The following is a 27972-nucleotide window of genomic DNA, read 5'->3' on the forward strand; positions in this document are numbered from 1 at the left end:
AAGACTGCCAAGACTTGCTTCTTGAGGTCCATTATCTCTGTCCTGCTGCCCTTACTTCCTCCTTTCTTGAAGATATTGGCACCAGCATTTCAGAAACAATCACAAAGATAAACTTATTTCCTTAGCCACCCTCGTATTTTGAAAGTTGCAATCCCTCTCAAAACTTCCTCTATGCTCTGGACTTCTCCTCCTAGAGTTAACCCTAACATACCCTAAGAATTCACTGTTTGTTCTGCCACATTGCTTCTTCAGCAAATATGCAAGTAACTAAATTCTCATCATCTTTGCTGAAACAGGGATTTTCAGATCATTATCTCATCATTGGAAGACATTAGGTAGCAAGCCAACCTTATCCTCCTGTTCGCTGCTAAAGAGAATCAAAGAAAACTTAGATCAGATGAATGAATGAGAACAGAAGTACACAGGCCATTTCTAAGATGACTTTAGGAACAATCTCTTCAGGATGCTCTGTGGTCCAAGGATTGTTTCTTCTAATGCTTTCCAGAAATGCCTCTTTTTCCAGAAAGGTCCTACGGAAGAGAGCAAGATTTGGTGACACCCACCAGTATAACATGGCAACCCCACAAAAATGTGGGCCATATGACTACAGGCTTCAGCTACTCAAAGGATTAAAATGAAAAACACATTTAAGAGAAGAAACAAACATTACTCCAAATCACTATGCTTTATTAATACTTCAAAAAACATCAGATCCTACATTGGAGAGCTCTTATCCCCACTTGTTTCCAATCTTTGCTTTGAAACATTTCTTGCAATATGCAAATAGATACATGAGGCACTGTGTGAATACAAAAGTGACAATACAAAAAAATTCAAACAATTAAACCTCAGGCAATACATTATATATATATATTTATATATATAAATATATATATATACAGTAATGTAGCAAAATACACACAAGCACTATTAGAACAATCCACATAAACAAACATACAATATGCATAGCATGTAATGATCACTAACAGCAGGTTTTTGACTTGCGCACTAAACCAGTCAGCTTGAGTAAGAAGAGTTTCAAGGAACTAGATAACTGGTTAAGTGACACTTTAAGAAACCTGCTGTTAAACAGCTTTTCTGCTCAAGATCACAAGTGCAGATTAACATACAAAATAAATAAGGACTAGAAATACATGCCTGGCTAACAGCTCCTATTTCAGAGTCACTGGCCCTCTTACTTTCATTCAAGGTTCATTAGCCAACACAGTGGCAAGAAATGTGCCTAAAGCAAGCATTCTGCTCTTGGACTTTTTTAATACTGATAAGAACACATATTTTTAAGTCAGCAGGAATAGTTACAGAAGCCTAATTTACCACTAAATAAGTATGGGTTTGGAGTTCTCATACAGACCAGATACTGCAGAATTACATTAGCTGAAAGGTTGATTAGCCGCATAGTATGCTACAGTTACCAACCTGTCTGTTCAGTCAACTAGGGCAGCAAAGAAGAAGAACCAAGGAGGTAAAGGAAGTTGAAAAGTGGCTTCTTTTGTTGTTGTTGTTCTTCCTCCCCCCCCCCCCCAAAAAAAAAAAAAAAACACAGTGCAAATGGTTAAAAATGCAGTTCTGCTGTAACAAAGGATACAGACAGAATAAATGTTCTCAAGTCCTGTAGTCAGAGAAAGAGAGCTCCTGTTTCCTGGAGCAAGCATAAGCATTCCTATGTAATGACATGCAAATAACAGGATTTTCTTCCTGCACATCCAATACTGGTCCGTGTCAGAAAGACACCAGTTGTAGTCTTGCATCTTCCTACATGGTACTTTCTACACTCTTGGGAGTTGCAGACCTCCAAGAATCAGACTATACTTACTACGAACACAGATAATTTTTTTTTAAGCAACTACAGTGACTTAACAGCCAATGGAGTTTAATGACTATGAAATAGCATTTTTATTTTGGCTGGCACATTTTGGCTGGTAGAAGAAAAACGAGACTGGGAAGAGAACAAGGAGGAGTTAGAGCAGGTCTGATTTTCAGAAAAGGAAATAAGAAAAGCTATATGCTTTTTGCATAAATTTCTAACCCCCAACAAAACAAACATCTACATATTATTAAAAATATGAAAATTGTCAAACCCACAACGGAAAAAATGACAGCAGCATTAATCATCCCATATTAAGCAGAATGCCTTTAAACAGAGTCAGGAAACAGCAATATAAAAGAGAAGCCACAGTATCTAATTGCCCTGAGAAGGTCCCCATAAGATCCCTCTAGCTTCCTAGCTGTTATTTCTATCCTTAGATATCCAAAAGGAACCATCATTCTTTAGGCAAAAGGATAAATACCTACTCCAGGCAGTTAATGGTCAAATGTTCCAGTTTTGCTTGCCATTGGGCAAACCTCCCACATGCCTAATATACTGCCATCTAAATGATAACAAACTTCATAAAGTGATCCACTAGAATGGGAAAGACTGATGTTCTCTTCTGCATGGTAATCCAGAGCCATTTAAATCCTTAACATCTCCTGGGAATTAATAAATCAGGCTTAATAGTTGAGAGAAAATTCAATAATCATAATCTAACTAGAATAGTCACAAAACCCAGATACACTCAGCTTCTCAGAAAGTTAAATATATCTTCTCCAGACTAAAAAGGGCGTATCAGCAAAAAGACATGAAACTTCAGCTAAAAGGAGTTTGTTAACAAAATAAAGCAGACATTACAAAGGAGACAAATTCATTTGCTTGAAATAGTGGTTTTAAGTTGACAGTGCACTGCCAGCTCTTTGAGGCTGTGTTTTTTTATTCCATTGTTTGCATTCCAAGAAGCTTGAAAACATTTCTTTCCCTATTGATTTTACCCTCTTCTGTTTGACAAAAGCTGCATCTTGCTAAATTTGCTAGGCTGCCAACACAGCTGTCTTTTGTTTATTTTTGTGTGCACCAGCAGCAGCATGCACAGATTGGAAAACCCACACATTAAACTGGCAACATGAAATGGCTTGGGGGAGGCCTTGTGCGCTTGTAGGTGGTGGTGGGTCACAGCAAAGTAAAGATTTAAATGATTCTCTGGAAGATTTTTGTTTCCCATTCTATTCAGTGAGCTAAAGTTAAGACCTCAAAGACCTATCAGCTCATTTTAAGGCAACATTTTAAGAAGCGTCTCTGACAGATACGTGTTCAGATCAACTCCCTCATGTCTCCATTTGAATACTTTTCAGATGACATGACTGAAATCAACAGAAGTAGCTTCAGCTATATATACGACATATATATTAAAAACAACCAAAACATATGCAAGTAGTGGCTGGCTCTGCCTTAGCTCTTAGAGCTGTCTACACTACAAAACAAAAACTCAGCAGGGCTGGCTGTTTCAGTGGCTAGATGTAGGAAAGCAGAGAGGACTACGCTCATGCTTTCTGTGCTGTCAGTTTTAAAGGTTATGACTGGTTTGGCAGAAAACCGATCATCTTTAGCATAATTATTCAAATAGTAACAGATGTACTATAAAAACAAGCTTAGTGAGAATACATAACTTAGCATAGATTAGGAAGTTTTGCAGTCATTTGAAAACTCCCTTTTCTCCCTCTCCTACCCTTCCTGAAAGAGATTTTGTCCATCAAGAGTTGTTTGCTCCTGAAAAAGGGGACTAGGACCAGTACTTCCTAGCAGGATTTTGTTTGACAGCACAGGCCCAATTCTGAAAGGGACAGCTATGCAGTAATAGAATAGGACTAAGGGAAATTTAATTCAGGCTTAACTGGAGCTGTATTACATAAGAATCATCTGCAATATGCTGTGTTGTGGCTAACATTCCCCCCACCTTCTCCCTAAAGCATTTGCTTGATACTTCAGCACTGTAAGAACAGAAATACACTATATCTTGCGCTATGCATTAAATACCTGCATCCACAAGAGTTAGAGTAACCTACCTAACCTACAAAATCTCTCCTATATACAATAGGGTTGCAGTCTTACAGAAGCTCAGTCCACTCCAATAACCCCTTTACATATTGACAACATTTACTGGTTCCTTAAAAGCTAATGCGTTTTGGGCAACACTGTTTAGAAATATTTGCTTTCTCAGGCACCTCTTTCAGAAACACTTTTGCTTTTTTTAAAAGGATTTCTGGGAGCAATGTTTCAACCCCAAACAGCTGCTTTCCCTTAAACTATCAATGGAAAATGGTTTTTCTAATGCACACAACTTATTTACTTATTAACAGAATTCAGAAAGCAAGAGCAAGAACTTTTCCAAACAGCCAACGCCCTGAACCAACCCTTCCCTCCTCCTCCCCCCCCCCCCAAAAAAAGAAGAAAAGCACACACCCTGGAAATTTCAGTGGCTCTTCATGACAGAAAGCTAATAGCACTGGAAATGCATTTAAAAAGAGCAACATCTCATCTGACTTTAATAGCATTTAATAGACACTTATCTGAATTCAAAGTCATCACTGTGATTAACACTATTCAACTGCCAGCTCTGCTGTAACTACTCTGTGCCAGATTACTCATCCTATGAGAGCTCACTAGCAGTATCAATTCATTAACACACTTCACGCCATTTACGCGTGGTAGCAGTTGCACAGTGACCAATAACTAACTGCATATACTGAATGTTTCCTCTTAACACTACCTTATACATAGCATGTTTAGAAAAATGAATTTAGTAGCATTACCACTGAAAACTGGAGAGTCACAGAAAGTCACCTAGGGTGCCAGGGTATTTTGATTCCATCCCTAGCTGCTTGAAGACAAAAGTTACCACATCTGAGTTTTGCTTTTAATGGGTGTGTTTCTAATTCTTTCAAGCATTGGTATTTCACTCTAAGGAACTGACATTGGTAGCTCTATTTTCCAGCCCACTTCCTTTTTAAAATAGGCATTAATAATACTTAAATGCATTCCTGTCTCTCTCTTTCACTCCTCCATCACTTAGAGGGTGGATTTTACTTAATTTTCCTGCCTATCCTCTATAAAATGTTCCCTCAAAAAAAAAAAAAAAAAAAAAAAAAAAGAAAGAAAGAAAGAAAAGCAAGTCACATGGAATTTGTAAAATTTTAATCTTTTCTACATTAGACCAAAAGACTTGGCTGTTTTAGGTATATCTCTTTCTAGGAGAGCGAGAGGTAGAGAAGGAAGGGGTAGCAGAATGAATTGCCGATACCAAAAGGCGATGTTGTATACCCACTAAGCAGTATGACAAAAGCAAGTTTTCAATCAAGCACAAGGTAAGAATTTCAAAGTGTGGTGTTTCAAATGCAGGCTCCTTTAAGGAGCAATTTTTCTGAAACTGGATGCCAAAATGCAGGCAAGGACATTCATTTGAGGTTTAGTAAAAATCCGAAATTACTTTAAATTTTCATTGAACGTTTGTCTTGAACCCTTCAAATAGCTTTTATGGTTTCAAAGATTTTGGCTAGACTCAATAATCGTTTTTGTTGCAAGATCGAAGTAACATACTCATCAGAAAGAAAATGAGGAGACAGACAAATTAGTCAATACCTTACACTGGCAGAAAAGCATTAATATTTCAGATGACACCAGGAATGCCCGGAGATGTAGGATCATTCTCTCACCAAAATTACTTACTAGTTACAGAGTGCTGAAATGAAGGGAGAGAAAAAAAAAACAAAATAAAAAAAAAATCACATTTGAAACTCAAGGAGGAAACTCAAATTCAAGAGCAAAGAAAGAGAAAACTAATGCAGCAGATTAGTACTGTAAATCCAAAACATAGCACCATTCCAGCTTTTGGACTATTTAGTTCAACTTCGTAATCTTCTGCTAGAGCTCCTACCTCTCTACTCCCACCACCCATACTGGTGACAATTATACATTATAGCTGTTGACTTCTGAAAGTGGTATCAAAGTCACAAGTGAAGCAAAAGTTGAAGGTTGTTATGCCATCCCAAGGATAAGATCACTTTTAGGATTGTTTTCAATAGAATTTTAAAAATACTCTTTCAAAATCCATAGTTGCATCCTTTGTTAAACTCACATTACTGATTTATATCAATGCTGATTTTTTTTTATAAAAAAAAAAAATCCATAGTTTTTCCAGACTGTCAAGAGCAGGTCAGACATGTCCCAAACCATTCTTTCCTTGCAAATAGCATGTGAAATCAGGTTGTACTCTAGATGATGCATTATGCCTTATTTAGTCCAGACAGGATACAAACTGCCATTTCTTGACCACGTTAAACCTCCTACAGACCCAACAGGAATTTTTAAAGCTAGTAAAAACCCTCTGGAAATTAGAGAAACACTTTCTCTCCTCCTCCAAAAAAAATCTCTAATAGTTCCTGAGGAGTATTCCTATTCCTTTAGATCTCAGAGAAATGATGCACCAAGTCATTCGGAATGAAAACATCCATATAAAGGAAAAGCTTATCAGAATGCAGAATTTCTTCCCTAAAGCATAGTTTTACAATTATTTAAGTTTTTGATTACCACAGACAGGTTTCTAAATGTGCATTTAGCACATAGCTCCCTCCCACCCACCTGAATCTTATTCCTTTCAAATTTGATGGGATAGTCTCACATGGCTGTAAGTATGTATTGTAAGACTTGGATTTTTTCCATCTGCCCCAAAAGCTTGAAACAGAAGGATCATTACAGAGAGCTTGGCCTGTTCGGTTTCACCCATGTTTCAGAAAATTGGCAAAATTTCAGAAACTAAACCATAGTATGAGTTTGCCAACATTTCACAGCTCCCTTCACGAACTCAGCAGTTTCTCCCTCACCCCCTGACAACAATAAACTTCAGAAAGCAGTGAAGTTGGACAATTCTGTGTGACTCTTACTATATTAATAATGAGACCTCTATTTCCATGACACCAAGAGGCACAGTGGTCATGACACTGAACATCTGAGTTAGAAACCGCAGAGCTGTGAGATGTAGGCACAAAGGGATTACTATGCTGTTCTGGAGGCTTCCTTGGCTGAAGTAGATTCAGTACAAAAATTAACATCTGCGCTACCAGGTTGCTGTCACAGAAAGCTTTCCCCACCTGTTTAAGGGCAGTAAAAGACACAGTAGAAAAGTGGTTACAACATTTCCAATGGAAAAGCTACAGTATTTCCACAGCAAAACCACCAAGTCTGCTATGCAATGTGATGGTTGCTCACTGAAGAGTTACTATGTAAAACTGCACAACTGTCCATAGTAATTGGGCAAAAGGCTCAAGTCACTCAGGTAACTGCATTGTCCTACACTAGATGACACCCCAGAGACCCCATGGACACAAACAGCGCTGCTCTGCCTTTGTTTAGTCCCCACAACTCTTCTACCTATGTTTTCTCCTAAACAATGCTAATTTTCAACACATTTGAATCAACAGGACTGACATACTGCAATGTCGTCCTTCTCCGTTAGGCACACAATCTTACTACAAGATGTAAAGCACTTACTTCTTGTTCAGGTACAGAAATACTAATACATTTGCCACTCAGCATTCTTGTTGAGATTCTTGCCAGACAGGCAGCAAGACAGGATAAAACACAACCTGTGGCTCTAACACGTAATGGGTATAACACTTGCACAACAATATACATGTTCATTAAAATTCTTTCATCCTTTCCTTAGCTTCACATCTCCTTAAAAAAGTTATTTGGTCTCAAAAAGTTGATGACATATGGCCAACATTAAGCATCTATTAAAATTTCAAATTTGAATAGTTGCTTAACCTATTAAGATCAAAATTCTGTTACTAGTCAGTTTTAAGCTTGTGCTATTAGATTTTCTTGTGAAGATGGGAAGAATATTTGCCTTTAAATGAAAGTCATGATGAATCAGCTATTTACTTTATGATTAACTAACGATAGCTTTTGCACGGAGGGGAGGGATATCACAGTAAGTATTGTGAAGCTTTGGCAACACTGAATGAGATGTTTTCTTGAAAACTAGTTCTCACTAAATCATTCACAAAAATAGAAGATGAAATAGTTAAGTGCATTAAACGTTAATATTAATGAAATTTTTAAAATCACATTTTTAAAACTTTATAAAGCGGCTCACCAGATTATGACAGGAAGCCAGCAATGTCTATGCTTGGATGAAGTATTTAAGGCACTTGAGGGTAGTCAGTTTTTAAAACCACATAATAAAGACATAGCCACTTTAAAATTCTATTTTAAATAAAAAACACAACAAAATAAAGTAACACTGCAAAAATCCTCCAACTATAAAGTTCAGTAAATAAACAAATAAACCTTTAAAATAAAAATAAAATATTCACTTGTTATAGTTCACATAAAAATATGGCAGAAACAGAACATGTCACTGGCAGAGCATATACAACCTGTAAAGGACCTCTTTCAAACATATCAATAAGCGTCCTTTCTTTCAAGGTTGCTAAATAGCCAAGAAAGTATGTTTGCTACAGAAAAATTATCCAGTGCAGTTAAACATTGGATTCCAGTTTATAAACTAGAGCATCCCAAAGAGCAGCTGATTTTGTATTATTTTTGCCGGGGGCATTTCTGGATAGCTTTCTTGCTCTTTCTCTGGAGCATTTAGCTTCATTTCCCACTCCTCATACACACATAATTTAACCTCTTTGTTTGAAGAAAGGTCACAACATTCTCTTAATATCATTTTTGGTACGAAAAAAGAAATAACTTACACAACACATACGCTGCTACTTCCGGTCACCCAGTTCTCTGGCACATCAAACCTGTTTCTACAGGCCACACACAGTAACAAGCTTCTCTTTGATGGTACAGCTTCTCTCATCCCAATCCTCAAAGTAACATCAAAATTAAATATAAAACATACAGCATTCTTTTTAAGTGCTAATTTAAAGCTTCACTCAGAATTCACAAACAAGCATTTTCATCCATTAGCTTATACATACTATGGTTTCTTACCACTTCCAGAGCAGAGGGATATGACCAGCAGCCCTGGGACACACTTTAAAATCTGTTCCCAGAGGAAAAATGGCTGCACAAGTCTCCAGGCCTGCTCAGTAGTTTTTGAAGAGAGGGAAAGAAAAGACATGAGGGAGCTCAATAAAAGGAGGCTTGCTTTTTTGCTAAATATTTGTCCATTTGTCATTTTACGTTTTGCCTATTATTAGAGGCTTCTTCAACAGAAAGCAATTCCTTTAGTTCAATGTTCTGGACTAAACGGATTCTGTCACTGTGTGGCTGCTGCCTCACAGCTGAGGAAGTTAAAGGCTGAGCTCCGCGCATCCTCACCGGCCCCAATGCTCTTAGGGTCTCTGAAACAGTCTGCCAAGATGTCCTGAGGGTTCCTCAAGAACACCACTAGAACAGTGATGTTATCACTGGATCCGTTTTCCTTTGCAGCAGCCACTAGCCTTTCTGCTGCCTTGAGACCCACTCCTTTGGTTTGCATTAAATGATCTAGGACCAAGTCTACAACCTCGTATGGTTTGATAGCATCAAAGAATCCATCACAGGCTAAGAGCAAGTAATCTTCAGAACCAGTTAGTTCAAATGAATCTCCATCTGCATCACCAGAGATGTAGGGTTTCTGATACAGGTCACCTAAAACAAACAATCAGAACAAAGGCTTTATTACTTCAAATATAAGCAATTACTTCCTTAACAACCAATTGTTTTTACTGTCCTCTAGAACGACTAGATCATATTCCATAGATACCTGATACAGGACAAAAGCAGTTGAAAGATACAGGATAAGCTTGGAAAGCCTTTGTTTCTTTGAGAACTCTTGGGAGCTACCAAATTCCAGCAGGTTTGTAAGGAGTTCATGCTTTCCTAACTTTGCAGGGAAACTAAGAAAATTCTTTCCAAGTTTTTTTTCTTTTTTTTTTCCCTTGAAATATATTTGTGAAGAGGATATTTGGGTCTTCATTTGCAAGAGTGCCTCTTATACAACCTTCAAAATGCTATGAAAAGAAGATTTTTCTTAGCTATCCTGATATATAGCATAATGCTGTAAGGATCTGCTCATATGCTTAGTTCAGTTTCATAAGGACCCTTCAAACACAAGTTACTACTGTTCCAAAGAAGTATTACATGGATTTATTCAAACCTATTTCTGTTCATGCATTACAGTTCCTGTTCAAGGTCCTTCCTTGTTTTGTCCCAACTGGTAACAAAGAAAGCTCTTTCCATTAAGAGAAATACTACAACTAACATGATGTACTTTGTTGGATATATATAATTTGAAGAAGGATGCTGCAATCTGATTTCTCATTTATGAGAAGCAATAAACTTAAAGTTTGGTCATGGCTAGAATGTAAAAATAAAACAGTACTCTATGCTTATAACAAAGTTAGTAAGGTTACGTAAGCAACGTAAAAATAATACAGTTGTCAGCTAGCCTTATAGCAAAGGCAGTAAGAGTGGTTTGCTACTTGGTCCATGCTGAGCAAAATGTCATTTGCAGTAAATATACAGTCTTAGGTGGTGTGTTTTAATCAAATTAAATCTGAACTGTACTATTTCTGATGGTTTAGCTTACCAATTGCTCTGGAAACAGCCAAGGTACCATTAACTCGCCAGCAGTCCATGTAGGTTACACAGCCACCAAGAGCCTCAATACGGGCTTTCTCATCCTAAAATACAGCAGAACACAGTTTTTAATGTCAAAAACCTACTCATGACTTACTGACCTCAGTATTACCCAGTAAGAGGAAAAAAGACAAAACCCCAAACCATGTGCAACTTTAGCTTCTATACGTATAGTACGAATACCACAACCACAGAAGTGTTTAAGAATACAGTTCCAAAATGGGTGCTTACTAGGACTACTGGGCATAGTCTTAGTACTCACGTACTTTGCAACCGTATCACTGCTTGTCTGTAAAAAAAAGCAGAATTCTTAACTTCCTGTATCACCATGTTCATTTCGGTATGCATGAGTGCCTCTCCTGCCACTTCTTCCCATCTCATACAGCAATTGGGTAAATATTTATATATTTGGAGCAAGAGACAAGATGGTTAGACTATGTAACATTAAAATGGTATTTGCAATGACATTACTTTAACTACTTTAGTTATTCATGCTGTGGAGCCAAAGGGAAACTATCTAAAACTGCTGGATCCCCACCATAGTCCATATAATAAAATACTGAGCTTTTTAAAATATGTAAGAAATGCAATATACTTTAAGTCAGTTACGCTAATAGATTAAAACTAGCTTTTAGATGACACAGCATAACGTGAAAGACCTGAATTACACTAACATTTTAAATAGATACTGATTTCATAAACTAAGAAACCCATTTATAACAACAGCACTTCAAATTTCACAAATAAAATCCCACAAAAGTCTACAAACCACTCCTAGTTTTGAAAATACAGACCAAGCAGGAACTGAAGTCACTACAGTACTATCAGTATTTTTGGGGGGGGGCGTCATAAGATGGGAACCACCTTCTCAAAACATGGGCACAGATGGAAAAAGTTGTCATTCTCTGAATTCCAAACTAGACAAAATTATGCAAGGTGCAGAACACTTACGAACTCTCGATTCTGAAGACTTTCAAGAGATATTCTGACAGAACTCACCTCTCTGTAGCGTAACATTTGAGGAGTGCATGACTACTAATGACTTCCAGGCCTGAATTTATTGATAACCTTTAACAAACCCTCTACCTCATCCCCTCCTGCTCCCCCCCGCCCCCCCCCCCAAAAAAAACAAAACAACAACAGCAACAAAAAGTCAAGCTTACTTCTCTTTCTGGTTTGTGAGGTTCCATTAAAGTCACAGCTTTTCCCTGCCTCACCAGCATCACCTGTGAGTCCCCAAGCCAGGCAATATGTAACTCGTTCCCTACAATCAAGGCTGATACACCTGTTGTACCACTCCGCAGCCTCTGCAGAAGAAAACAGGTATGTTAGGTGAATATTCAACAAGCCCTTCTAGGTGACACAGCAATATTATAAATTTAGGTTTAATCAAACCTAAATGCATATTATAATCCAGAAATTGAAAGGGAGCTGAGAAAATGTACAAGTGATTAGAAAAATTTAAAACAAACTGTTTACATATTCCAGCATCTAGGTAGGTGACAGTGCCTCAGTTATGTTCTTCCTTCTCTGCTATTAATTCTAAAATTGATTTAAGGAGACTAAGACCTTTATTGTTGAAAATACAAAGAGATAAACAAATGGAAGAGGGTCTGAATTTCAGCAGCCTAACACAAACATAGACCTCCTCAATCCCTTTGGCATTCTCACCTCTGCCATTAGCAAATACAATCATCTTGCTCCACATCTTCAGGTATTTAAATGAGGATGAGTGCAAAGGAAGGAATCCTAGATTCCCCAAAAAGATTAGAGAGAGTCAGACTCAATGAAGATGCTGACCCTTCTTTTCTGCCTTACTGACAAAAATGAAGATACTACCAGTGAGTATGTCTGTATTTAGTTACAGCTATAACAAGAGCTCTTTTATACAAGCATTGTATTATAATAAACCATCCTTCCACTGGGAAGATCTGAAGAATGTTCATTCGACTTTTACCAACTTGAGTCAAAGCAGATCAATAAGCCTGAAGAGTCTGATTTAAATAATTTTACATTTTAGATTTAAATTGTTTTTATGATTTAAATTACATGATTATGTTTTGTAAACTTTCTACCACTCCTGACAATAACAGTGGGACAAGAAAAAGGAAGACAGTGACTGCATTATTTGGAAAAGCGTAATCTCGTTTCCAGGTAAGAGACAGGACAACAGAACATCTAGAGATTGCCTAATTTAGGCAAAGAGGCTCTACAGTGTTCTCTACAATTGAATTGTCAGAATCATTTAAATCACTTCGCTCCTCATTTCAAACAGTCATCTCATGAGCTTGCAAGCACCGTCATCTTATTTTTCTTTCCCCTCAAAAAAATAAATAATTTGATCAATGAAAGCTTTTTCATGCAAGATAATTTCATACAGAAATCAGAGATTCAAAGGAACCTCACTGCCAAAATTTTCTAGATAATACCATTTTGCCCAACAACTCTCACTACACTTTAAATACAATGGAAATAATTATCTCTACTCACTCACCTCTCTTTTGGCTTTAAAAAGAAACATTTCATCTGTCTTCTGAAAAGAGCATTTCAAGGCCTCAGCTGGATTCTTAACAATTTCTTCATGTAGTCCAACATTTACATGTAAATGTGTTGCTGAATAATTGGCAGCATCCACTCCACCATGGCCATCAAATACAGCAAAGTAAGCTCGATCAGTGTCATCCTTTTGGAGGGAGGGGAGACAGGAAGATATGCAAGTGTTCAAAAATAAAAGAGTTCCTAGACTGGTAGCAAAGACTTCTCTGTTCTGGTCTTTCTTCCACTGCACAGGTTACGGCAATTAAAATCAGCTAACCCATGTGCAAAAGGAATTGAACAGGTAATTTGCAGTGGGATTATTTTTCATTATTTGCTGCTGGCCACTTAATATCTTCGAAAATACACTGAAATTGAAGTGACAGATAACTGATTCTCTAATATCTTCATTAATCGGTATTTGTCCTGGCTTAACTGCTGTTTTGCACTTTTTTCATCCATTACTTCAGTTACAAGAACATTAAAACTACAACAGCATAGCATTAGGTGAACTTCCCATTTCCCTACATCACTTCTGACATGAAGACCAATGTCACAAGATTCTTCTTCATCAAGGCAGTAGTTACTGACTCAGTTTGTTAGGAGCTAAGTCCTTGCTCCAGCACAGATGTGATAAACATCTCTGGCAACAAATTCTTAGCACTTCACAGCTCTTCAATCACTAAATCACTGTGTTTGTATGAATATTGAAAAGCTAACAAACTGACCTCCCCAATTTTGTCCAAACTTACCGATAAACCAAACAGCTGATTGAACTCTGGGAGCAAAACGTGGCGGTCTTCCATTTTCCGTCGAGTGTTACGGATGGCATGGATGGAAACGAGCAGGAAACGCTTCAGTGGTCTCAATGGTGGCAACTGCTTCTGCCATTCAAAGCAGACATCCCGAAGCTTGTTAAAGAAGCAGCGCTGCAATGAGTCTCCATCCAGCACTGACAGCAAAAAGACAAACAATAACTTGCGTGCACCATTTTTCTCCCTTATGCCATAGGGCACGAACACACAATTTGTCCTTTCTTCAAGTTTTTTTCCTTAAAGCTAGATAAAAACACACAACTCAGTGTTCTGCCTCTACAGACTTGACAAGAATGATGGTAGGTCGAAAATAATGCAGAGAAAAAGTGGCATTAATGTACAACAGTGTAATATTAAGGATAAGAGCAGCTTTTTGTACTCTATTTATCAGTTCTCTTTCAAAATAGAGGCTTATCAAATGGCTGATAGTTTTATGGCAATAGATTACACACAATTACATTAACGTCCAAAAAATCAGTCTGGTAAACTTAATGTAAAATTTATTATTATACAAGTAAAATGAACAGGATATCATGTGTGTGTGGGGGGTACACCCCCAAAATACAGAAATAATCAAGTATAGGTAGAAATATCTTCACATTGGCTTAGAGCTCCTGTTGTCTTGGCCAGAAGGGTTAAATAGTATTAGCCTGGCTTAGAATTAGGCTATGTCTTACTAAACCACTTCCACTAAAGCAACAAGGAGGTATGAGAATATGTTTTATTGAGGTTGACATCTCAACTCATAGTTGAACTGAACAAAAGATTAGTATTTTAAGCTGGTTGTCTTTATCTTTTTAAACACACAGGGTTTTAAAGCTAGACAGACAGAAGAACACCTCTGCCACTTTCCTGCTTTGTCATTACAGAGCAGAACTGCAAACATCCACCGAGTATAGTGTGAAAAGCTCCAGCCAGACACTCAAATCCTTTTCTGGATAGTTCCCAAAGATCAATTAATCCAAACTTATTGTTCATCAGACTGAATGTGGTGGCGTTTGGGATTGTGTCTAGCTTTGCAATGCAGTGTCTCTCAGAATAGATGATAATTTAAAAATTTGTTATTTGAGCAAGAACCCTGTCCCAAAGCTAAATAAACTAACTTCAGAAAGCATTGAAAAGATCATCTATACAACAACAAAGATTTGGTAACCACTAAAGTATTTCCTAAAAAACTGCAGTGGCATGAACTATTTTCATCATTTCATTTCTATCTCTCTGTGAACTAACTCTATACGACCTCTATTTTATCCTGACTCCTGCTAACACTGCTAGCATTAAGGTTTTTTTCAGAATTCCCTTTATTTCCCAGGTTCTCAAGCATTTCTCTGTTTCAATAACAGCCAGTTTCAGATACCTCTTTGGGCTTGGAGAATGAAGAAAGCTTAAATTTAAACACAAAGCTTTGATAAACAGTCACTATTTTACTATGCAAAATGACTTTCTGGTTTGCTTAATATTACAGATGTAAATAGGTATGAGATAAAATTTTTAAAAATTAAGTCAGCACATACGCAAATATTATTAAATAGGACAAAATCTTAGACTGTCTTGTCTACACCTATTGGTCAAGACATTTATGAATTTGTAAACTAATACTGACCAGCAAGACTCATACACGCATCACTGTTTAAACATTAAGGTGGTGAAATCTGGCAGAGTTTAGTGCCTTCATATCAGAAAGTCTTCTGCAGTACACCACATCAAATAGTGGTATTCATATAGGCAAACACATATTTCACTTGGATAATCACTTCTCTAACTCCAGGGAGTTATTATAGCAATGCAGAAAGAGAGAGTCCATGCTGTGCTGTTGCACAAGGAATATCTTTCTTTTCTATTTGTACAGTTAAAGTGATGTAATAAGCAATTATAAGACAGGGAAAACAAGTATAATAGATGCATGAACACAGTCCGAATCTGCAGAGAAATTAATACATTTAAAGTAGATATTCTTTGCCGAGTCTAGGCAATGCAAGTATCTGAACAGTAAGCAGTTTTTTATAGTGCTCAATATGAGGAGGGCAAATAGCTATCTGATATAAAGAATGATGGTCACACAAGAACAAACGTATATAAAATGGAAGGAATATGTAAGATGGAAATTTAAAAAAGTTTCAATTATCAGAACAGGAAAGGTTCTGGAACAATTGTCAACAAGGAGTAGTGAGGGAGAAGGGAACCTGAAAAGTGATTAGAAAAGCCATCCACAAGGGCCCTTGAAGACTTGTGGAACCTACTCGCAAGCTCGTTTCACGAGGAACCGCGGCAGCTCCCGAGGGGCGACCCCACCTGCAGGCGGGGCTCCCCAGAAGGCTGCAGCTCTGCGAGAGGGCGCCAGAGGGCGCAGGCCCGTCGCCCGCCCGCGGGCCCTGCGCGCACGGCCGCGGAGCGCCGCCCGCGGCTCCCTCGCTCGTTCCAAATACTTCTGTGGCTTCCTGCATCTCGCCTCTCGCGTTCTCTGTTAAAGTCGACTACAAAATCATTTTTCTGTGCTCTGCAGGAGGAAAGCCAGTGCTTGTTTAGGCCCCCACCAAACTGATATGGAGCCATCTCTTTCCATACAAAGTGCTGGAAGCGTGATAAATCTCCCCAGACAAACTACATCTACAAACATTAAGGCAAGATAATAAATATTCAGGGTGCAACAAGATTTGATTAAGTGCATTCCTCCTTGCCCTGTTTCAGAGTTGTAGTTAAATCCTGAAATAGGCTTCTGGAAAGTGAAGCCTCCTGGTTAGCACCAGAGCTCTGCTTAGAGACAAATAGCCCCTTCCCCTGGGGCAAGGAGAACTGCCTTTGAAGTCATCCTAGGAGAATGGAAGGGTGACTATTTCCCCCCTAAAGGGCAGACTAGTTTGCTTAAGATATTTATTTCTCTTTTCCATTTTCATCTTCAAATCCTGGCTGCTTCTTGATCTGTTTAAATTCTTGGCATAGGGAGTGAAGGTTTGGTGAAGTCGAATGTTAAATACTTCAGCATGTAAATGCAATAGGACCATCTGCTACATAAAGTGCAAACCCACTACTCAATCACTAAGGCCTGTTTTCTCCCTGATTCAGGTAGATAGAAAAAAATGCAGACATCAGGCAGAAAATATATGCTTCTTCATCCCTCATCATCCTACCTTCTTTTTTTGGAGGGTGGGAGTGGGAGGGGGGAGGACTCAATAAAGACAGATGCTGTCCAGAAGGTTGTCAAAAAGATCTGGAGGTTCAAGTTCTAGATTGGCCACAGATCCCAAAATTCAACTCCCAAGAACAGCCAAAAGCAAGATGAATTATGCAGGTGAATTTAAGGTTTTCATGTGGCTGCACAGTAACAACAATTCTGGTGAAGCCAACACCATGGTATAGAAGTAATTACCTAAGGTCAGTCCAACAAAGAGAAGGCGCTTTAAAAATTAGAAGAGGTTATCAACTTAATTTAGGAGCTGAATCAATTCAGTTCAAGTGAATTCCTCCAATGAAGAGCAGTTCTTAAGTAGTTCAGTTCAAGAAGTGGACATACTCAGTCATTAATCACTTCTGGGAAGAGAAACTCTTTTCCCTTCCTGAAAATCAACTATATAGTCAGTCCAGGGTACTTGACATCATGTTTGCATCTTGCCCCAAAACTAGCATAGCTACCTTTCATCCCACAGATGCACAGTAGGAGCAAATAAAGTTCTGTTCACTATTGCTTGCCAGGCATCCCAACCAAGTATTCTGGGAAAAGTTTCAAAACACTGAAGTCTTCCAACAGGCAGCCTCTGGAAAAACCATAAAAGGAAAAAATATATACTTACAGGTGAACCTTTCCTCATCTCCTTCTTCCTCCATTTCCACACTTTGCTTCTTAAATTCAGTAAAGTCTATTTGGAGAACTTCATCAACTGCGGCATGGATCAATGATGCTGCAAGAAGTGGTGAGACGCCCCTGATGGTAAGAAAAAGAAGGGAAAGCAAAAATAGACTGCATTAGTTTAAACTGAGCTACAGCTTCAATGTTTATGATTGGTGACTTTAACTCAAAATTAGAAATCATTACAATCAGTAATTCTAACTTTATTAGTAAACTAGGGAAAGAAACCATATGTTCAATATTTATTCATACAAGTCTTCAGTAAGAGCATTAGTTAGACCAGTGCTCTCTCCTATGTGAGGAGGAGGAAGCATATGAATCATGTTTTCAAACTATTCCCTCACACTTCAGTCACAGACAGCACCTCATTCTCTTGTGCTCTCTGATGGGGACTGCTGCCTTCAATTCTAACAAGTATCTGCAGGCAAACACTTTGTTTTTACTCACTGCACACTACTTCTCACTTGCAGTTCATTGTCTCAACACAGACAGTGTCAGAATCTCTGCAGTGTGGTACATGCAAACCACAGAAAAAGTTACTCAGGACTCCAATTCTCTTCCCTCTACGAAAGAGTTATGCTCAGTACTAACCTACAAACCTTTAATATTCAGTTTCTTCCGATTAAAAGTTCCCCCAAGTAATCACCTAGGAGGAAGTTGCAAAGAGTTGCCACTGGAGAATAAGCTAAGAAAAGACTCCAAGACTTCAGATTCAGCTGAAACGTGTCTAGAAAACAATAATGCCACATGATCTACCTACCCTTATGCAAGCTGTGTGTTGCATAGGAAACACATTTGCAACAATGCTTTTGAACCTACAAACAAATAAGCCATATCCAACTTTAAATCAGGGCTAATAGAAAACAATTATTTTCTATTCAGTGTATTTCCATGGTAGGCAACAACAATTACAGTACATAGCACACATGCCAAACATTTTCTATGAGCACAATGAAAAATAAGCATGGATATCCATAAAAAGGATTGTGCCCATTGTTCACAGAGTGTTTGATACCACAAAATATCAAGTTATGCAACCAAAGCAAATAAAGACATTAAGGCATGTGCAGCAAGTCAATAGCAAGAACTGATTTTGGCAGGAAACATTTTGGAAGCCCTGCATAAAACTGTTTGGTTACAGAACAAGAAATGATGGAAGCAACTGGTACCTGAAGGAGGTGAACAGGGATAATTTGGTTTTGTGTGCATGGAGGAGTGGGAAAGGGAAGACTGTGGGTTTTTAGAATATTTACAGCTCCTAGTAACAAATAGCTCAAATGCATTTTAACACTGTGTTTCTGAAAGGGAGGCCTTGTCATCTCTTCACAGCCATGTATGAGTACCTCCTCTGGTAGCAAATAGAAACCATTGTGTTAGCCACAGGCTGCTAACAGAAGCTTGTTTTATGTTATGCATTCTGCAGCAGTGATGGCCTACTTTAATGAGTCATTTTAGTACTTCAAATACACAGCAATGTGTTTGCAACTCTTTCAGTGCTAGCTGCAGTCATTTCAAATCATGGGAAAACAGAAATTGGCTTGATTTTATTTTACTTTGTAAAGGGCTGTTAACATTTAGGGGAGTCTGTTGCTCTTCCAACCCAAGCTCAAAGTAACAATGCTTGCTTACTAGAAACAGCATAATCACAATGACACCAACAGACAACCTCTTAGAAAACCAAGCAAGCAATAAATCTGAAACAGATATGGTAAGCCAGAAAATTGTACTTCCTTTTTTCCTTTCTGTAGGTGCAAAGTAAAGGAACAGGAAAATAAAAGGCACAAAAAACTTTCAGTTACACTGAAAGCTAGAAGCTTCAGTTAAAGCTCAACACTTTTGTTTTAAACTTTGTAGGCTTCTGCTCTCCAAAACCCTGACTCACTGAAATGAGTCCCTAAAAAGAACCTTAAACAAAAGCCAAAAAGAAAATGCCACAATTCACAAGTCTCTTTTAAACCTCTAATTATAGGAAGCCTGTAACAAGGAAAAGGGTTACAAGTTGTTAAGTTACTTCCTTCATCTTTTTCCAGTTGCCACTCAGTTCCTAAAAAGGAAATTCAGAGATTCCTCAGCACTGATAGGCCTCATTCAGCTTGAAGCATGCTTCCTATGCATTTCCTTCCTGCTCCCCCCTCCCCATTCTGTTTTGCAAATCTAAAACAGAATGGATGCTTATTGGGATTGTATTTTGTTACAGTCAGCAACAACAACGTTTTGCTGTTACTTCTGACAGGCTAACAGAAGATAAAATAGAAAAAAATACATATATATATAAAACCCTAACCATTCAGTTCAGCCTCAGTTCCAAGCAGGACGTATTTCTGCCTTACTTCATAAGCTCTTAAGGCCAATACTACCACCCAGATAAGCCTGGTTATCACACAAGCTCAGGTAAATTGAGTTCCATGACAACGGCACCTTCCCTTCAGATGTTTACTGGTTCTAATTCCATTCTCTAAAACAAAGACTCTAAGAGTTAACAAAATATATAACTAAATATATACTAAATACATATAACAAAATACATAACGAAGAGTAAGAACCTCTTACACACAGCTACGAGCTCTCACTACACTAGAGAGTATCTGGAAGCAGATACAGTACCTATGGCAACCAGTGCAAAAGTAGAAGCCCACTGCAGTTACCAAAACACACTTCAAACCTTTTCTGTAAACAGAGAAGAATGAAGGAAAGATTTTTCAGTAAGTGACAAAGAAGCCCTAGACACCCTGCTGACAGTCTGAAGCAAGCATAATTGAATTTTCATGAATCAGAAGAAACACTCTAGCTGTTTTCTAAGTGGGAAAACAAGGGCGTTGGGAAGAAGGGGGAAGCTACAGGGGTGTGTTATGTTGAAAGGAAGTTACCTTCTCTCAGGAGAGTCTTGGAAGAAACGTGTCAGCCCCCTTCCTATGACACACGCATCACTAATTGCCTAGCCTCAGCCCACACGCGCTAGTAGTAAAGAGTTGTAGAATTTCTTTGCTACAGGCTATTTCTTTGCTAACAAAAAGGGTGTGCTTTGACCACAATAAAAATAATAAGGAGAAAACATGTTATAACAGTGGAGATGAGGCACTGTAGCTTCACCACCAGCTAAAGTCAGATCACCAGTGGCTGGAGCATGGAGTTCATATTCTCCAGCTACTTCAGGGTAAAATACATGCCTCACTAAAATCTTAAGTACAGATACAAGTGGCAAGTTGAAGAGCGAAGCAACACTTCAGTTAATTAAGAACACATTCAAGTTTATACACCATCTTCCTTGAAGGATGCCACTGCACACACATGGCATTGTTAAAAGGACCTACGTGAAGGCCTGCACAGCTTTTGTTGATACATGTGCCTGAGGCCAAAAGAGTTACACACAGAAGTAGAAAGCAACTGATATTTTGCATAGTCTAGATTTGGCATGAGTTAGAGAACTGAACTTCTCTTCTTGTTCATTTTGTTTTTCTTCTGCAGTACAATTTATTTCCCTATTTTATTTCACTTTAAAAGAACAGCTGTCATGCCAAATCCACAGCATATTCATGTATATCAAATAAGACTGCCACCAACCCCTTACATATCATTCAGAAAGAAAATACGGAATATATCTGAGTTTCTTCAGGAAAATGGGAAACCTAATAAGATCGTTTCTTATTTGGTTTTATAGGTCACCAAATACCTCATACCATTTGCTGTGTGTGCTGCAAAAGAAAGACACAAGTTTGAAGACTCCCCTTCCCCCAATTTAAGAGAGTGCATTCAGAGATCTCCAGCACACAACCACCCAGAGCACTAGAAATCAGGCCATTACATCCCACCCACAGTCACTGCCTCAGCTATGACTTAGGCTTTTCTCAAAGGCTTGAAAACACACGACAGGCTTTCTGCGGTGCTCTAAGCCCACAGCTTACAGCAGCTTTGAGAAAGCGGAGTACTGCAACAGATGGCAGACTCCAAACAGCTGCTCTTCAGCACTTCAAACAGAGAGAAGCGAGTTCTGTGTAACCTGGTAGAGAGTGGTACAGATTCTCACCAGGACATACCAAATACCCAATGTTTACACAAAGCTTTCTGAATGTTAATTTACTTTTCCAGAAAGAAGATAATTCACATTTTCCCCCCACACACACACACAATCTTCCACAGTAATGTCAGGAAATTCCTGTTTATACTGTATAAAGACAAGCACGAGAGATTGCCAACGTTATCCATGAAGTCCGCTGATCACTTGCCACCAAGGAAAAAAAGAAGTTACATAATGTTCTTCCTACAAATTAATTATCAAAGTCATGGCAGCAAAGCAACAGTAAACGTGGTATTACAGGTCTGAGCACCATCATGCTTTTTTTCCCCCCTCTTTTGGTTTAGCATATAGGATAGTGTATATTTATATTTCAGAAAGATGCCTACATCAGGTTATAAAGGGATGCTCTCTCTGTTAGCAAAAGCTTCTAGCATAAGTCAGCTGTAGCAAGAGAGGAGTGAATATCATCTTTGCTCTCATTTGCTATACAGACTCTGTAACACCAGACAAGCACACACAGTGCAGCTTTGCCAGTAATGCAAAAGTTCTGTCACTGTGGACTCGGTGCATGTTCACAGTACACACTGTAGCTATATCAGCAAAGTGTTTTTAATGCAGATCTGCAAATGCTAGCAGTTATCTAGTAAGTGAAAGATCCACTCAGGCTGCTGGAATAACACCAGGTCACAAGTTTCCTAGTAAACAAAAGCTGCCTGTATTCAGTATTTTCTCCCTGATCCCCTAGTTTTGTTTCCCTCCTCCCTTTTTATTCTTATAATCAACTACAGAATGTTTCCACTGAAGTGGCTCTAAGCATTATTATTTATTACAGCAGTACACAGAACTTCCTGGGTAATGGTGACCAGAGCTCCACAGTGCCCAGAAAAGTACAAATATACATTCATCAAGGAGAGACCATCTGAAATCCCAGAGCAGGTAGTAAGTGGTTTATTCGGTTAACAACATCAGACCTTTCAGCTGATGAACACTGATGGAGTTAAAACAAAAGCTAACAAATATAAGAAACAATGTTACATACAGAATTTCAATTTTATAAATTTCTATCTTTATGTGAAGCCTTTTTTTCAGATGATCTGAAACTAATACAAGCAGCACCTTCAAAATCCCATCCTCACCATCTGTTTAGGCTTTCCAGTCATTATCTAACAATTTTACAGAAAGTGTATAATAGAGTCACCTGCTACTTCCATTTCATTCTCAGCAGGAATAAAAAAAAATTAAAAAAAAAAAAAAAACACAGCAGAGGAAGAGAGGCTTAATTCCACAAAAGTCACTTTTCAATTAAAAACTAAACCTGTTTTTTTTCAAAACTGGCTATTTGTTACCTTGATCGTTAATACTGTAAACTTATTCAAGCAAATAGAAGTACTGATGCTATCATTGCATTGATACACTTAATGGTACAAATTAAGAGTAAGGAGGTCAGTTCAAGGGGATTTGTTGAAAGCAAGTCACAGTAGATAAGGTATTAATATTTTTCAGAAAGAAAGACACTAAAGAGAGTTTTAAAGAGAGATTGGGTAAACCAGAGGCAAGACTGTTTTGTTTTTTCCTCTCCATGCTAACACCCCATAAAAGCATAAAAACATCAGGATTGCAGAATCAACCATTACAAAGCAGGGATATGCTGAAAATAAAGATGCCTGGGCAACACTTTGGGTGTGAGCATTACAAAGACACAAAACAGGATGCTGAGGCAACTAAAGGATGAAACAGTGAATCGTTTGGGAGGGGTCAGAACAGGAAGCCACAGTCTCACAACTGTTTTTGTAGTAAAGTCTCTTCAAACAGGAAGCCTGCTGGAATTTTACATTGTTCTTTCGCTGTATCACAGGATGGACATACAAGTTTCAGCTCCTATCAAGGGAAAGAAGAAATTCCTGCATTGGGAGTCTGATTTCATCTCATGCTCTGTTTCAATACAAGTTAATAAAATTCTAATTAATTTCTAAAGCTTCAGCAATTATTTAAGGATTCTTCGTTAACACTTATCTATTTCTGCCAAGTGTCATAGCATGTAGCTCTTACCCGACAGTGTGCATATATTAAAATTTGGCAAAACAAGACTACTTAAGCTTGCCCCAATTCTGTAGAGCAATAATTTAATTTAGCTTAGTAGAGACAACCAAGGGGTTTAAGCTTGAAATAACCAACTGATTCCACATACACGACAAAGCAATCACTTCTGAGAAGCAACAGAGTTCAGAAACTCCTCATGGGACCTAACAAATACCATTTCTTTCCCTGTTCCCTTCTCCACAGCAGTCCTCCTGGTGGAGGAATGTTTCTCCTTGCAAAGACACAATGGTTTATGCCTCCAAGCAACTGAAAAGACAAGCTAAACATCACTGTACCTTGTCTCACCAAACCAAGCATGGGCCTCTCAAAGCGTGACCCACACATCTATGCAGGTATGAATGAAATATCTGACCATAAAGAAATGAGAAGCAGAACTGCAGATCCGTCCGCAAAACTCAATTCCCAGTAACATTTTGATCTACAGACAAACCTTTCAATGTTACTCATCATCATGTAAAACACAAACTGCGATGCTGGAGGGTTGTAGAATTCTCAAATTTAAGAAATATAGAACAAGCACCAAAGCAAAATGTCAGCAAGGTACATTTAACAACACCTTCACAATGTTAAAACTGGTTATCCTGACGCTTTATTTGAACACGTGTATTTTCAGCTGAGCTGCCATCTATATGTTACACATCACCGTAACAGCCCACAGCAGTGGATCACTGGATCCAGTGACTTTTGAACTTGCTTCCCCACATGGCCTTGTTTTTGCCTCCTTAACAACTTCAACACAAACATTTACAAGTCTTTTAAGAGTTTTCTCTCCCCTCTTTTTTTAAAATAAAATACCTCTTAAAACCTTCTAAGTCCTTCAAAACCTTTAGAATCCTTCTTTTCCTTTCCTTATCTATTTTTGTGGAGGATCTGAAGGATTCAGATCAATTGAAAACATGTTTTAAAACTTCTGAGAGCTGAGTTTTGGTCCTTAATTATGTGGATTACGAGAAGAGGGGCTGCACTTTCACAGTTCTGGCTTACCATTCTTGGCCTTGGGTTCTACCAGTCCTTCCCTCTGCATGCAAGAACCCAGGCTACTCATTGTGATGTTGCAGCCTTGCCGTGATGGCAAACGACCTCCCTCTTCATCTTGGGAGTCCAAAACTGAGTTGCAGGTCTGCTGAGATTCCTACATTTGACACTTGAAGTATACTGTACTATGTCCAAGCACAGAGCTTGACAGAGTTGTTCCACCCCTTTGCCCACAGACAACCAAAAGAATAGATGAAACACTATTATTATGTATTTCTGTTTTCCAATTATATTTCCTGAAAGGATGCATAAATAAGCAGCTCTCTGTGCACTTTTATCCTGCTCTGCTTTTATCAGCTGCTTTCCCCTTCCTTCATGTATTTTGGTAATCCAACACAAAATGATTAAACCCAAGGAAGGAGAGACACTAGAAAAAGATTTTGCCACCTTGTGACTTAAGAAGCCCCACAAAGCGGGCTGTCTAACCAGAAATGGCCGTGGGGCAGGTATGTGAAAAATGCAGTTTCTGACATGGCAGGCTCCTTTTTGTGTAAACACCTGAAGTGACAGGTGAGATGAAAGTATTGCGAAAGCAACATTCCTTTCTGCTTTCACGTGTTAATATGCCTGCTAGAGAACAGAATGTTAGCAGATAAATAACTCAGAAAAGCTATTTTCAAAAATCACCACATCTTGAAGAATATCCTTTATCTGTAGAGCTCCCTGCTTCCTCCCCAAACCAATTTTAGAAAACAGTAGCCTAGCCCACATGGCAGATGGGTTGCCATACGATAAGTATTTGTTCAAGACCTGTGTCACACTGTTCCCTAAGCACTCATCCAAGACCATTCTAATGCCAGTTTAAAAAATTCAGTACACCCAATGAATTTGCAGTCTAATTTGGAATGCCCTGGCAATGGTTTACTCGAGAACAATTCAGTTACAGAGCACAGGTAATAACTAATGTAATGATCACCTGATCTCCTTCAAGTACAACATAAAAATCTAAATATTTTTATGTGTGTTTCTAATTTTTAGGTTTAGACACACCATTTAATCCAGCAGTGTTGCTTCCAGGAGTATCTATGTAATTATAAAGCACAGAAGTCATTTGACATTTTTAAGCAATTTAAACACCTAAAAAAAATCACTTATATGCTTTCAAAGGAAAAAAAAATACTTAATGTTCACAAAACCCACCAGATTGTACATAGAGATACAAGAGAGTCAAATCTTGTTTTTTATCTCTTCATCAAATTCTTCTAGTAAGTAGGTATTCAGCATACCTAACAAAACCAGTCTTCCTTATCTCCTTGTCTTCACTAATTACCCCAAGTAATACAGCACAGATTTAGCTGTTCATTTGGAATTTTTTTTAGAGGATCCACAACACCTTCTCTAAAAGTGCACAGCAATGAATACCTCTGTGAAGGGGTCTGGCTGAAGCTTTGTAAAGCCTCAAACACGCAGGTCCCGCTACTGACCTGGAGAGCGAGGTGCATCAGAATATAAGGCGTTACAGCAGCAGGACAACTTGGTTTTGGTGAAGCGCTAACTTGCCAAAACAAGCAAGTCACATCCAAATTATTACTAAATTATAAAGCAGTGTTAAGAGGAAGTCTAAAACTGTGAGGATGATGGTTACAAGTTGTCTCTCCTGAGACTGAGGGATCACAGAAACGTTACTGAAACAAGAACTATGTTTTCCAATAATGTGACTACGCTCCTGGAAGTTTTGAGGGAACCCCAGCTTAAGAAACCCATCCAAGTACATCCCACTCAAAATGACACTCAGGAGGGGTGGGAAGAGCGACAAAGGAGCCGAATGCCCTTTTGACCGGTGTGCTTCTTGCATTTGACAGCCCTACCAGGCAGGCTACATCTCAGAGTAACTCCTTCCCTCTCTCCGCATCTTTCAAGTATGCGCAGGTGCCCTGAGGGACCTTAACTCAGACTAAAGGCACTTTACCTCGAGAATCATCCTATCGTGCTAACTGCAGAATTGTAATGTAATCTCGCATGCACCACGAGCAGGAAAGAAGTATTTTTAATAGCCTGCAACCGTTACTATAAAGCCACAGACACCGTCAAGCCTGCAGGAGAAGCACGCTATTAGAAGCCGTGCTTTCAGGAGAACACTCACAGAAACACACGCACACCCCCCGACCCCCGGGAAGATTTTGAGTAGATCTTTCCAAACGCAGCCCCAGGCAGGCAGCAGATGGCACAACAGCAACGCCAAGGGCCCTGCCAGCGACGGGAAGTTTCCTCGGCAGGAGGGAAGCCTTCCGCGGCGGCCTTCCCAGCGCCTGCACCTGTTCATGTCCCCGGGCGCCAGCGAGGCTGGCAGCCCCGCACGGCCGCGCCGGGCGCCCGGGCCGCCGCCGCGCTTCCCTCAGCGGCGCCGCCCCTCCCCCGCGCGCCCCGCCGGGCGCCAACTGTCAGCGCGGCGCGCGCCGCAGCCGCTGAGGGGAGGCAGGGCGCGCGCCCCCCCCCGCCCCAACGGCCGCGGCAGGGCGAGGCGGGCGGGCGGGCGGGGGAAGGGGGCGGCCGCGCGCTCACCTGCCGCCGAAGAGGCCCCTCGCCAGCTCGGCCAGCGCGCCCGGCACCTCGGCGCGGCTCAGGGCGCCGCTGCCCGCGGAGCTCCATGGCAGCGGCTCCCCCGGGCCCAAAGGAGACGGGAAGTCCCTCAGGAAAGAGCTCAGGGGAGCCCCCGTCGCCTCCGCTTCCAGCGCCATGGCGGCGGCGCCGCGCTGACGACCGCCGCCGCCTCGCCGGGAGCGGGCCCCGCGCCGGCGGGGACGGGCGCGGAGGGGGCGCACAGGGCGCGGTGACGGCTCCTTTAAGTGGAGCGCGGGGGCGGGGCCAGGAGGGGCGGGGCCAGGAGGGGGCGGGGCCAGCAGCGGCGCCTGGAATGCGGGGGGCGGGGCGGCGGCCTCCACGTGGCCGGACGGGGCGTGGCCGCCGCGCGGAAGGGGCGGGGCCGGGGGGCGCGGGGGGACGGGGTGCTCCCGCGCAGCTCCCGCGCAGCTCCCGCGCAGCTCCCGCGCCGCTCGGCCTCCATCGGCGCTGCAGTGGCGCCGCCGAAAAAGTGTCCGAGGCAGCAGCCTTCCCAGGAAATAACGTAGTACAAATTCTCGATCCTGGACCTCTAAAAGTAAAGGGGTGTCAGGAGGACACAGGCAGCTAAAAGACTTGGCTGATCTCTTCCCTGCTCACT

General features: G+C 39.9%; 1 protein-coding gene across 2 annotated transcripts; it reads right to left on the minus strand.

Moving 5' to 3' along the window:
* Nucleotides 1–453: 453 nt before the first annotated feature.
* PPM1F (protein phosphatase, Mg2+/Mn2+ dependent 1F) lies at nucleotides 454–27541 on the minus strand. Of its 2 annotated transcripts, XR_009960142.1 has the most exons (8): nucleotides 27315–27541; nucleotides 17607–17737; nucleotides 13756–13955; nucleotides 12963–13151; nucleotides 11632–11775; nucleotides 10419–10512; nucleotides 4295–9478; nucleotides 454–530 (listed from the first exon to the last, which is right to left on the minus strand). XR_009960142.1 is itself a non-coding variant. In XM_062589915.1 (7 exons), the coding sequence occupies exons 1-7, from the start codon at nucleotides 27488–27490 to the stop codon at nucleotides 9105–9107; spliced, it is 1308 nt and encodes a 435-aa protein (XP_062445899.1). In that variant the 5' UTR covers nucleotides 27491–27541; the 3' UTR covers nucleotides 4275–9104. The 2 variants fall into 2 exon arrangements, 1 of the variants encoding a protein (XP_062445899.1); XM_062589915.1 differs by lacking the exon at nucleotides 454–530 and having other exon boundaries at nucleotides 4275–9478.
* Between the last annotated feature and the right edge of the window lie 431 nt (nucleotides 27542–27972).

Source organism: Rhea pennata, chromosome 17, assembly GCF_028389875.1.
Source record: "Rhea pennata isolate bPtePen1 chromosome 17, bPtePen1.pri, whole genome shotgun sequence".
Taxonomy (NCBI): domain Eukaryota; kingdom Metazoa; phylum Chordata; class Aves; order Rheiformes; family Rheidae; genus Rhea; species Rhea pennata.

Bases quoted from the DNA above. Each gene is read 5' to 3' on its own strand.
- PPM1F (XM_062589915.1), bottom strand. From the start codon at position 27,490: ATGGCGCTGGAAGCGGAGGCGACGGGGGCTCCCCTGAGCTCTTTCCTG. The intron at 13,956-17,606 runs GTAAGTATATAT...TTTTGCTGTCAG, and splicing joins AGATGAGGAAAGGTTCACCT to TGCTGGATGGAGACTCATTG. The intron at 10,513-11,631 runs GTAAGCTTGACT...GCTGTATTTTAG, and splicing joins CTCACAAACCAGAAAGAGAA to GATGAGAAAGCCCGTATTGA.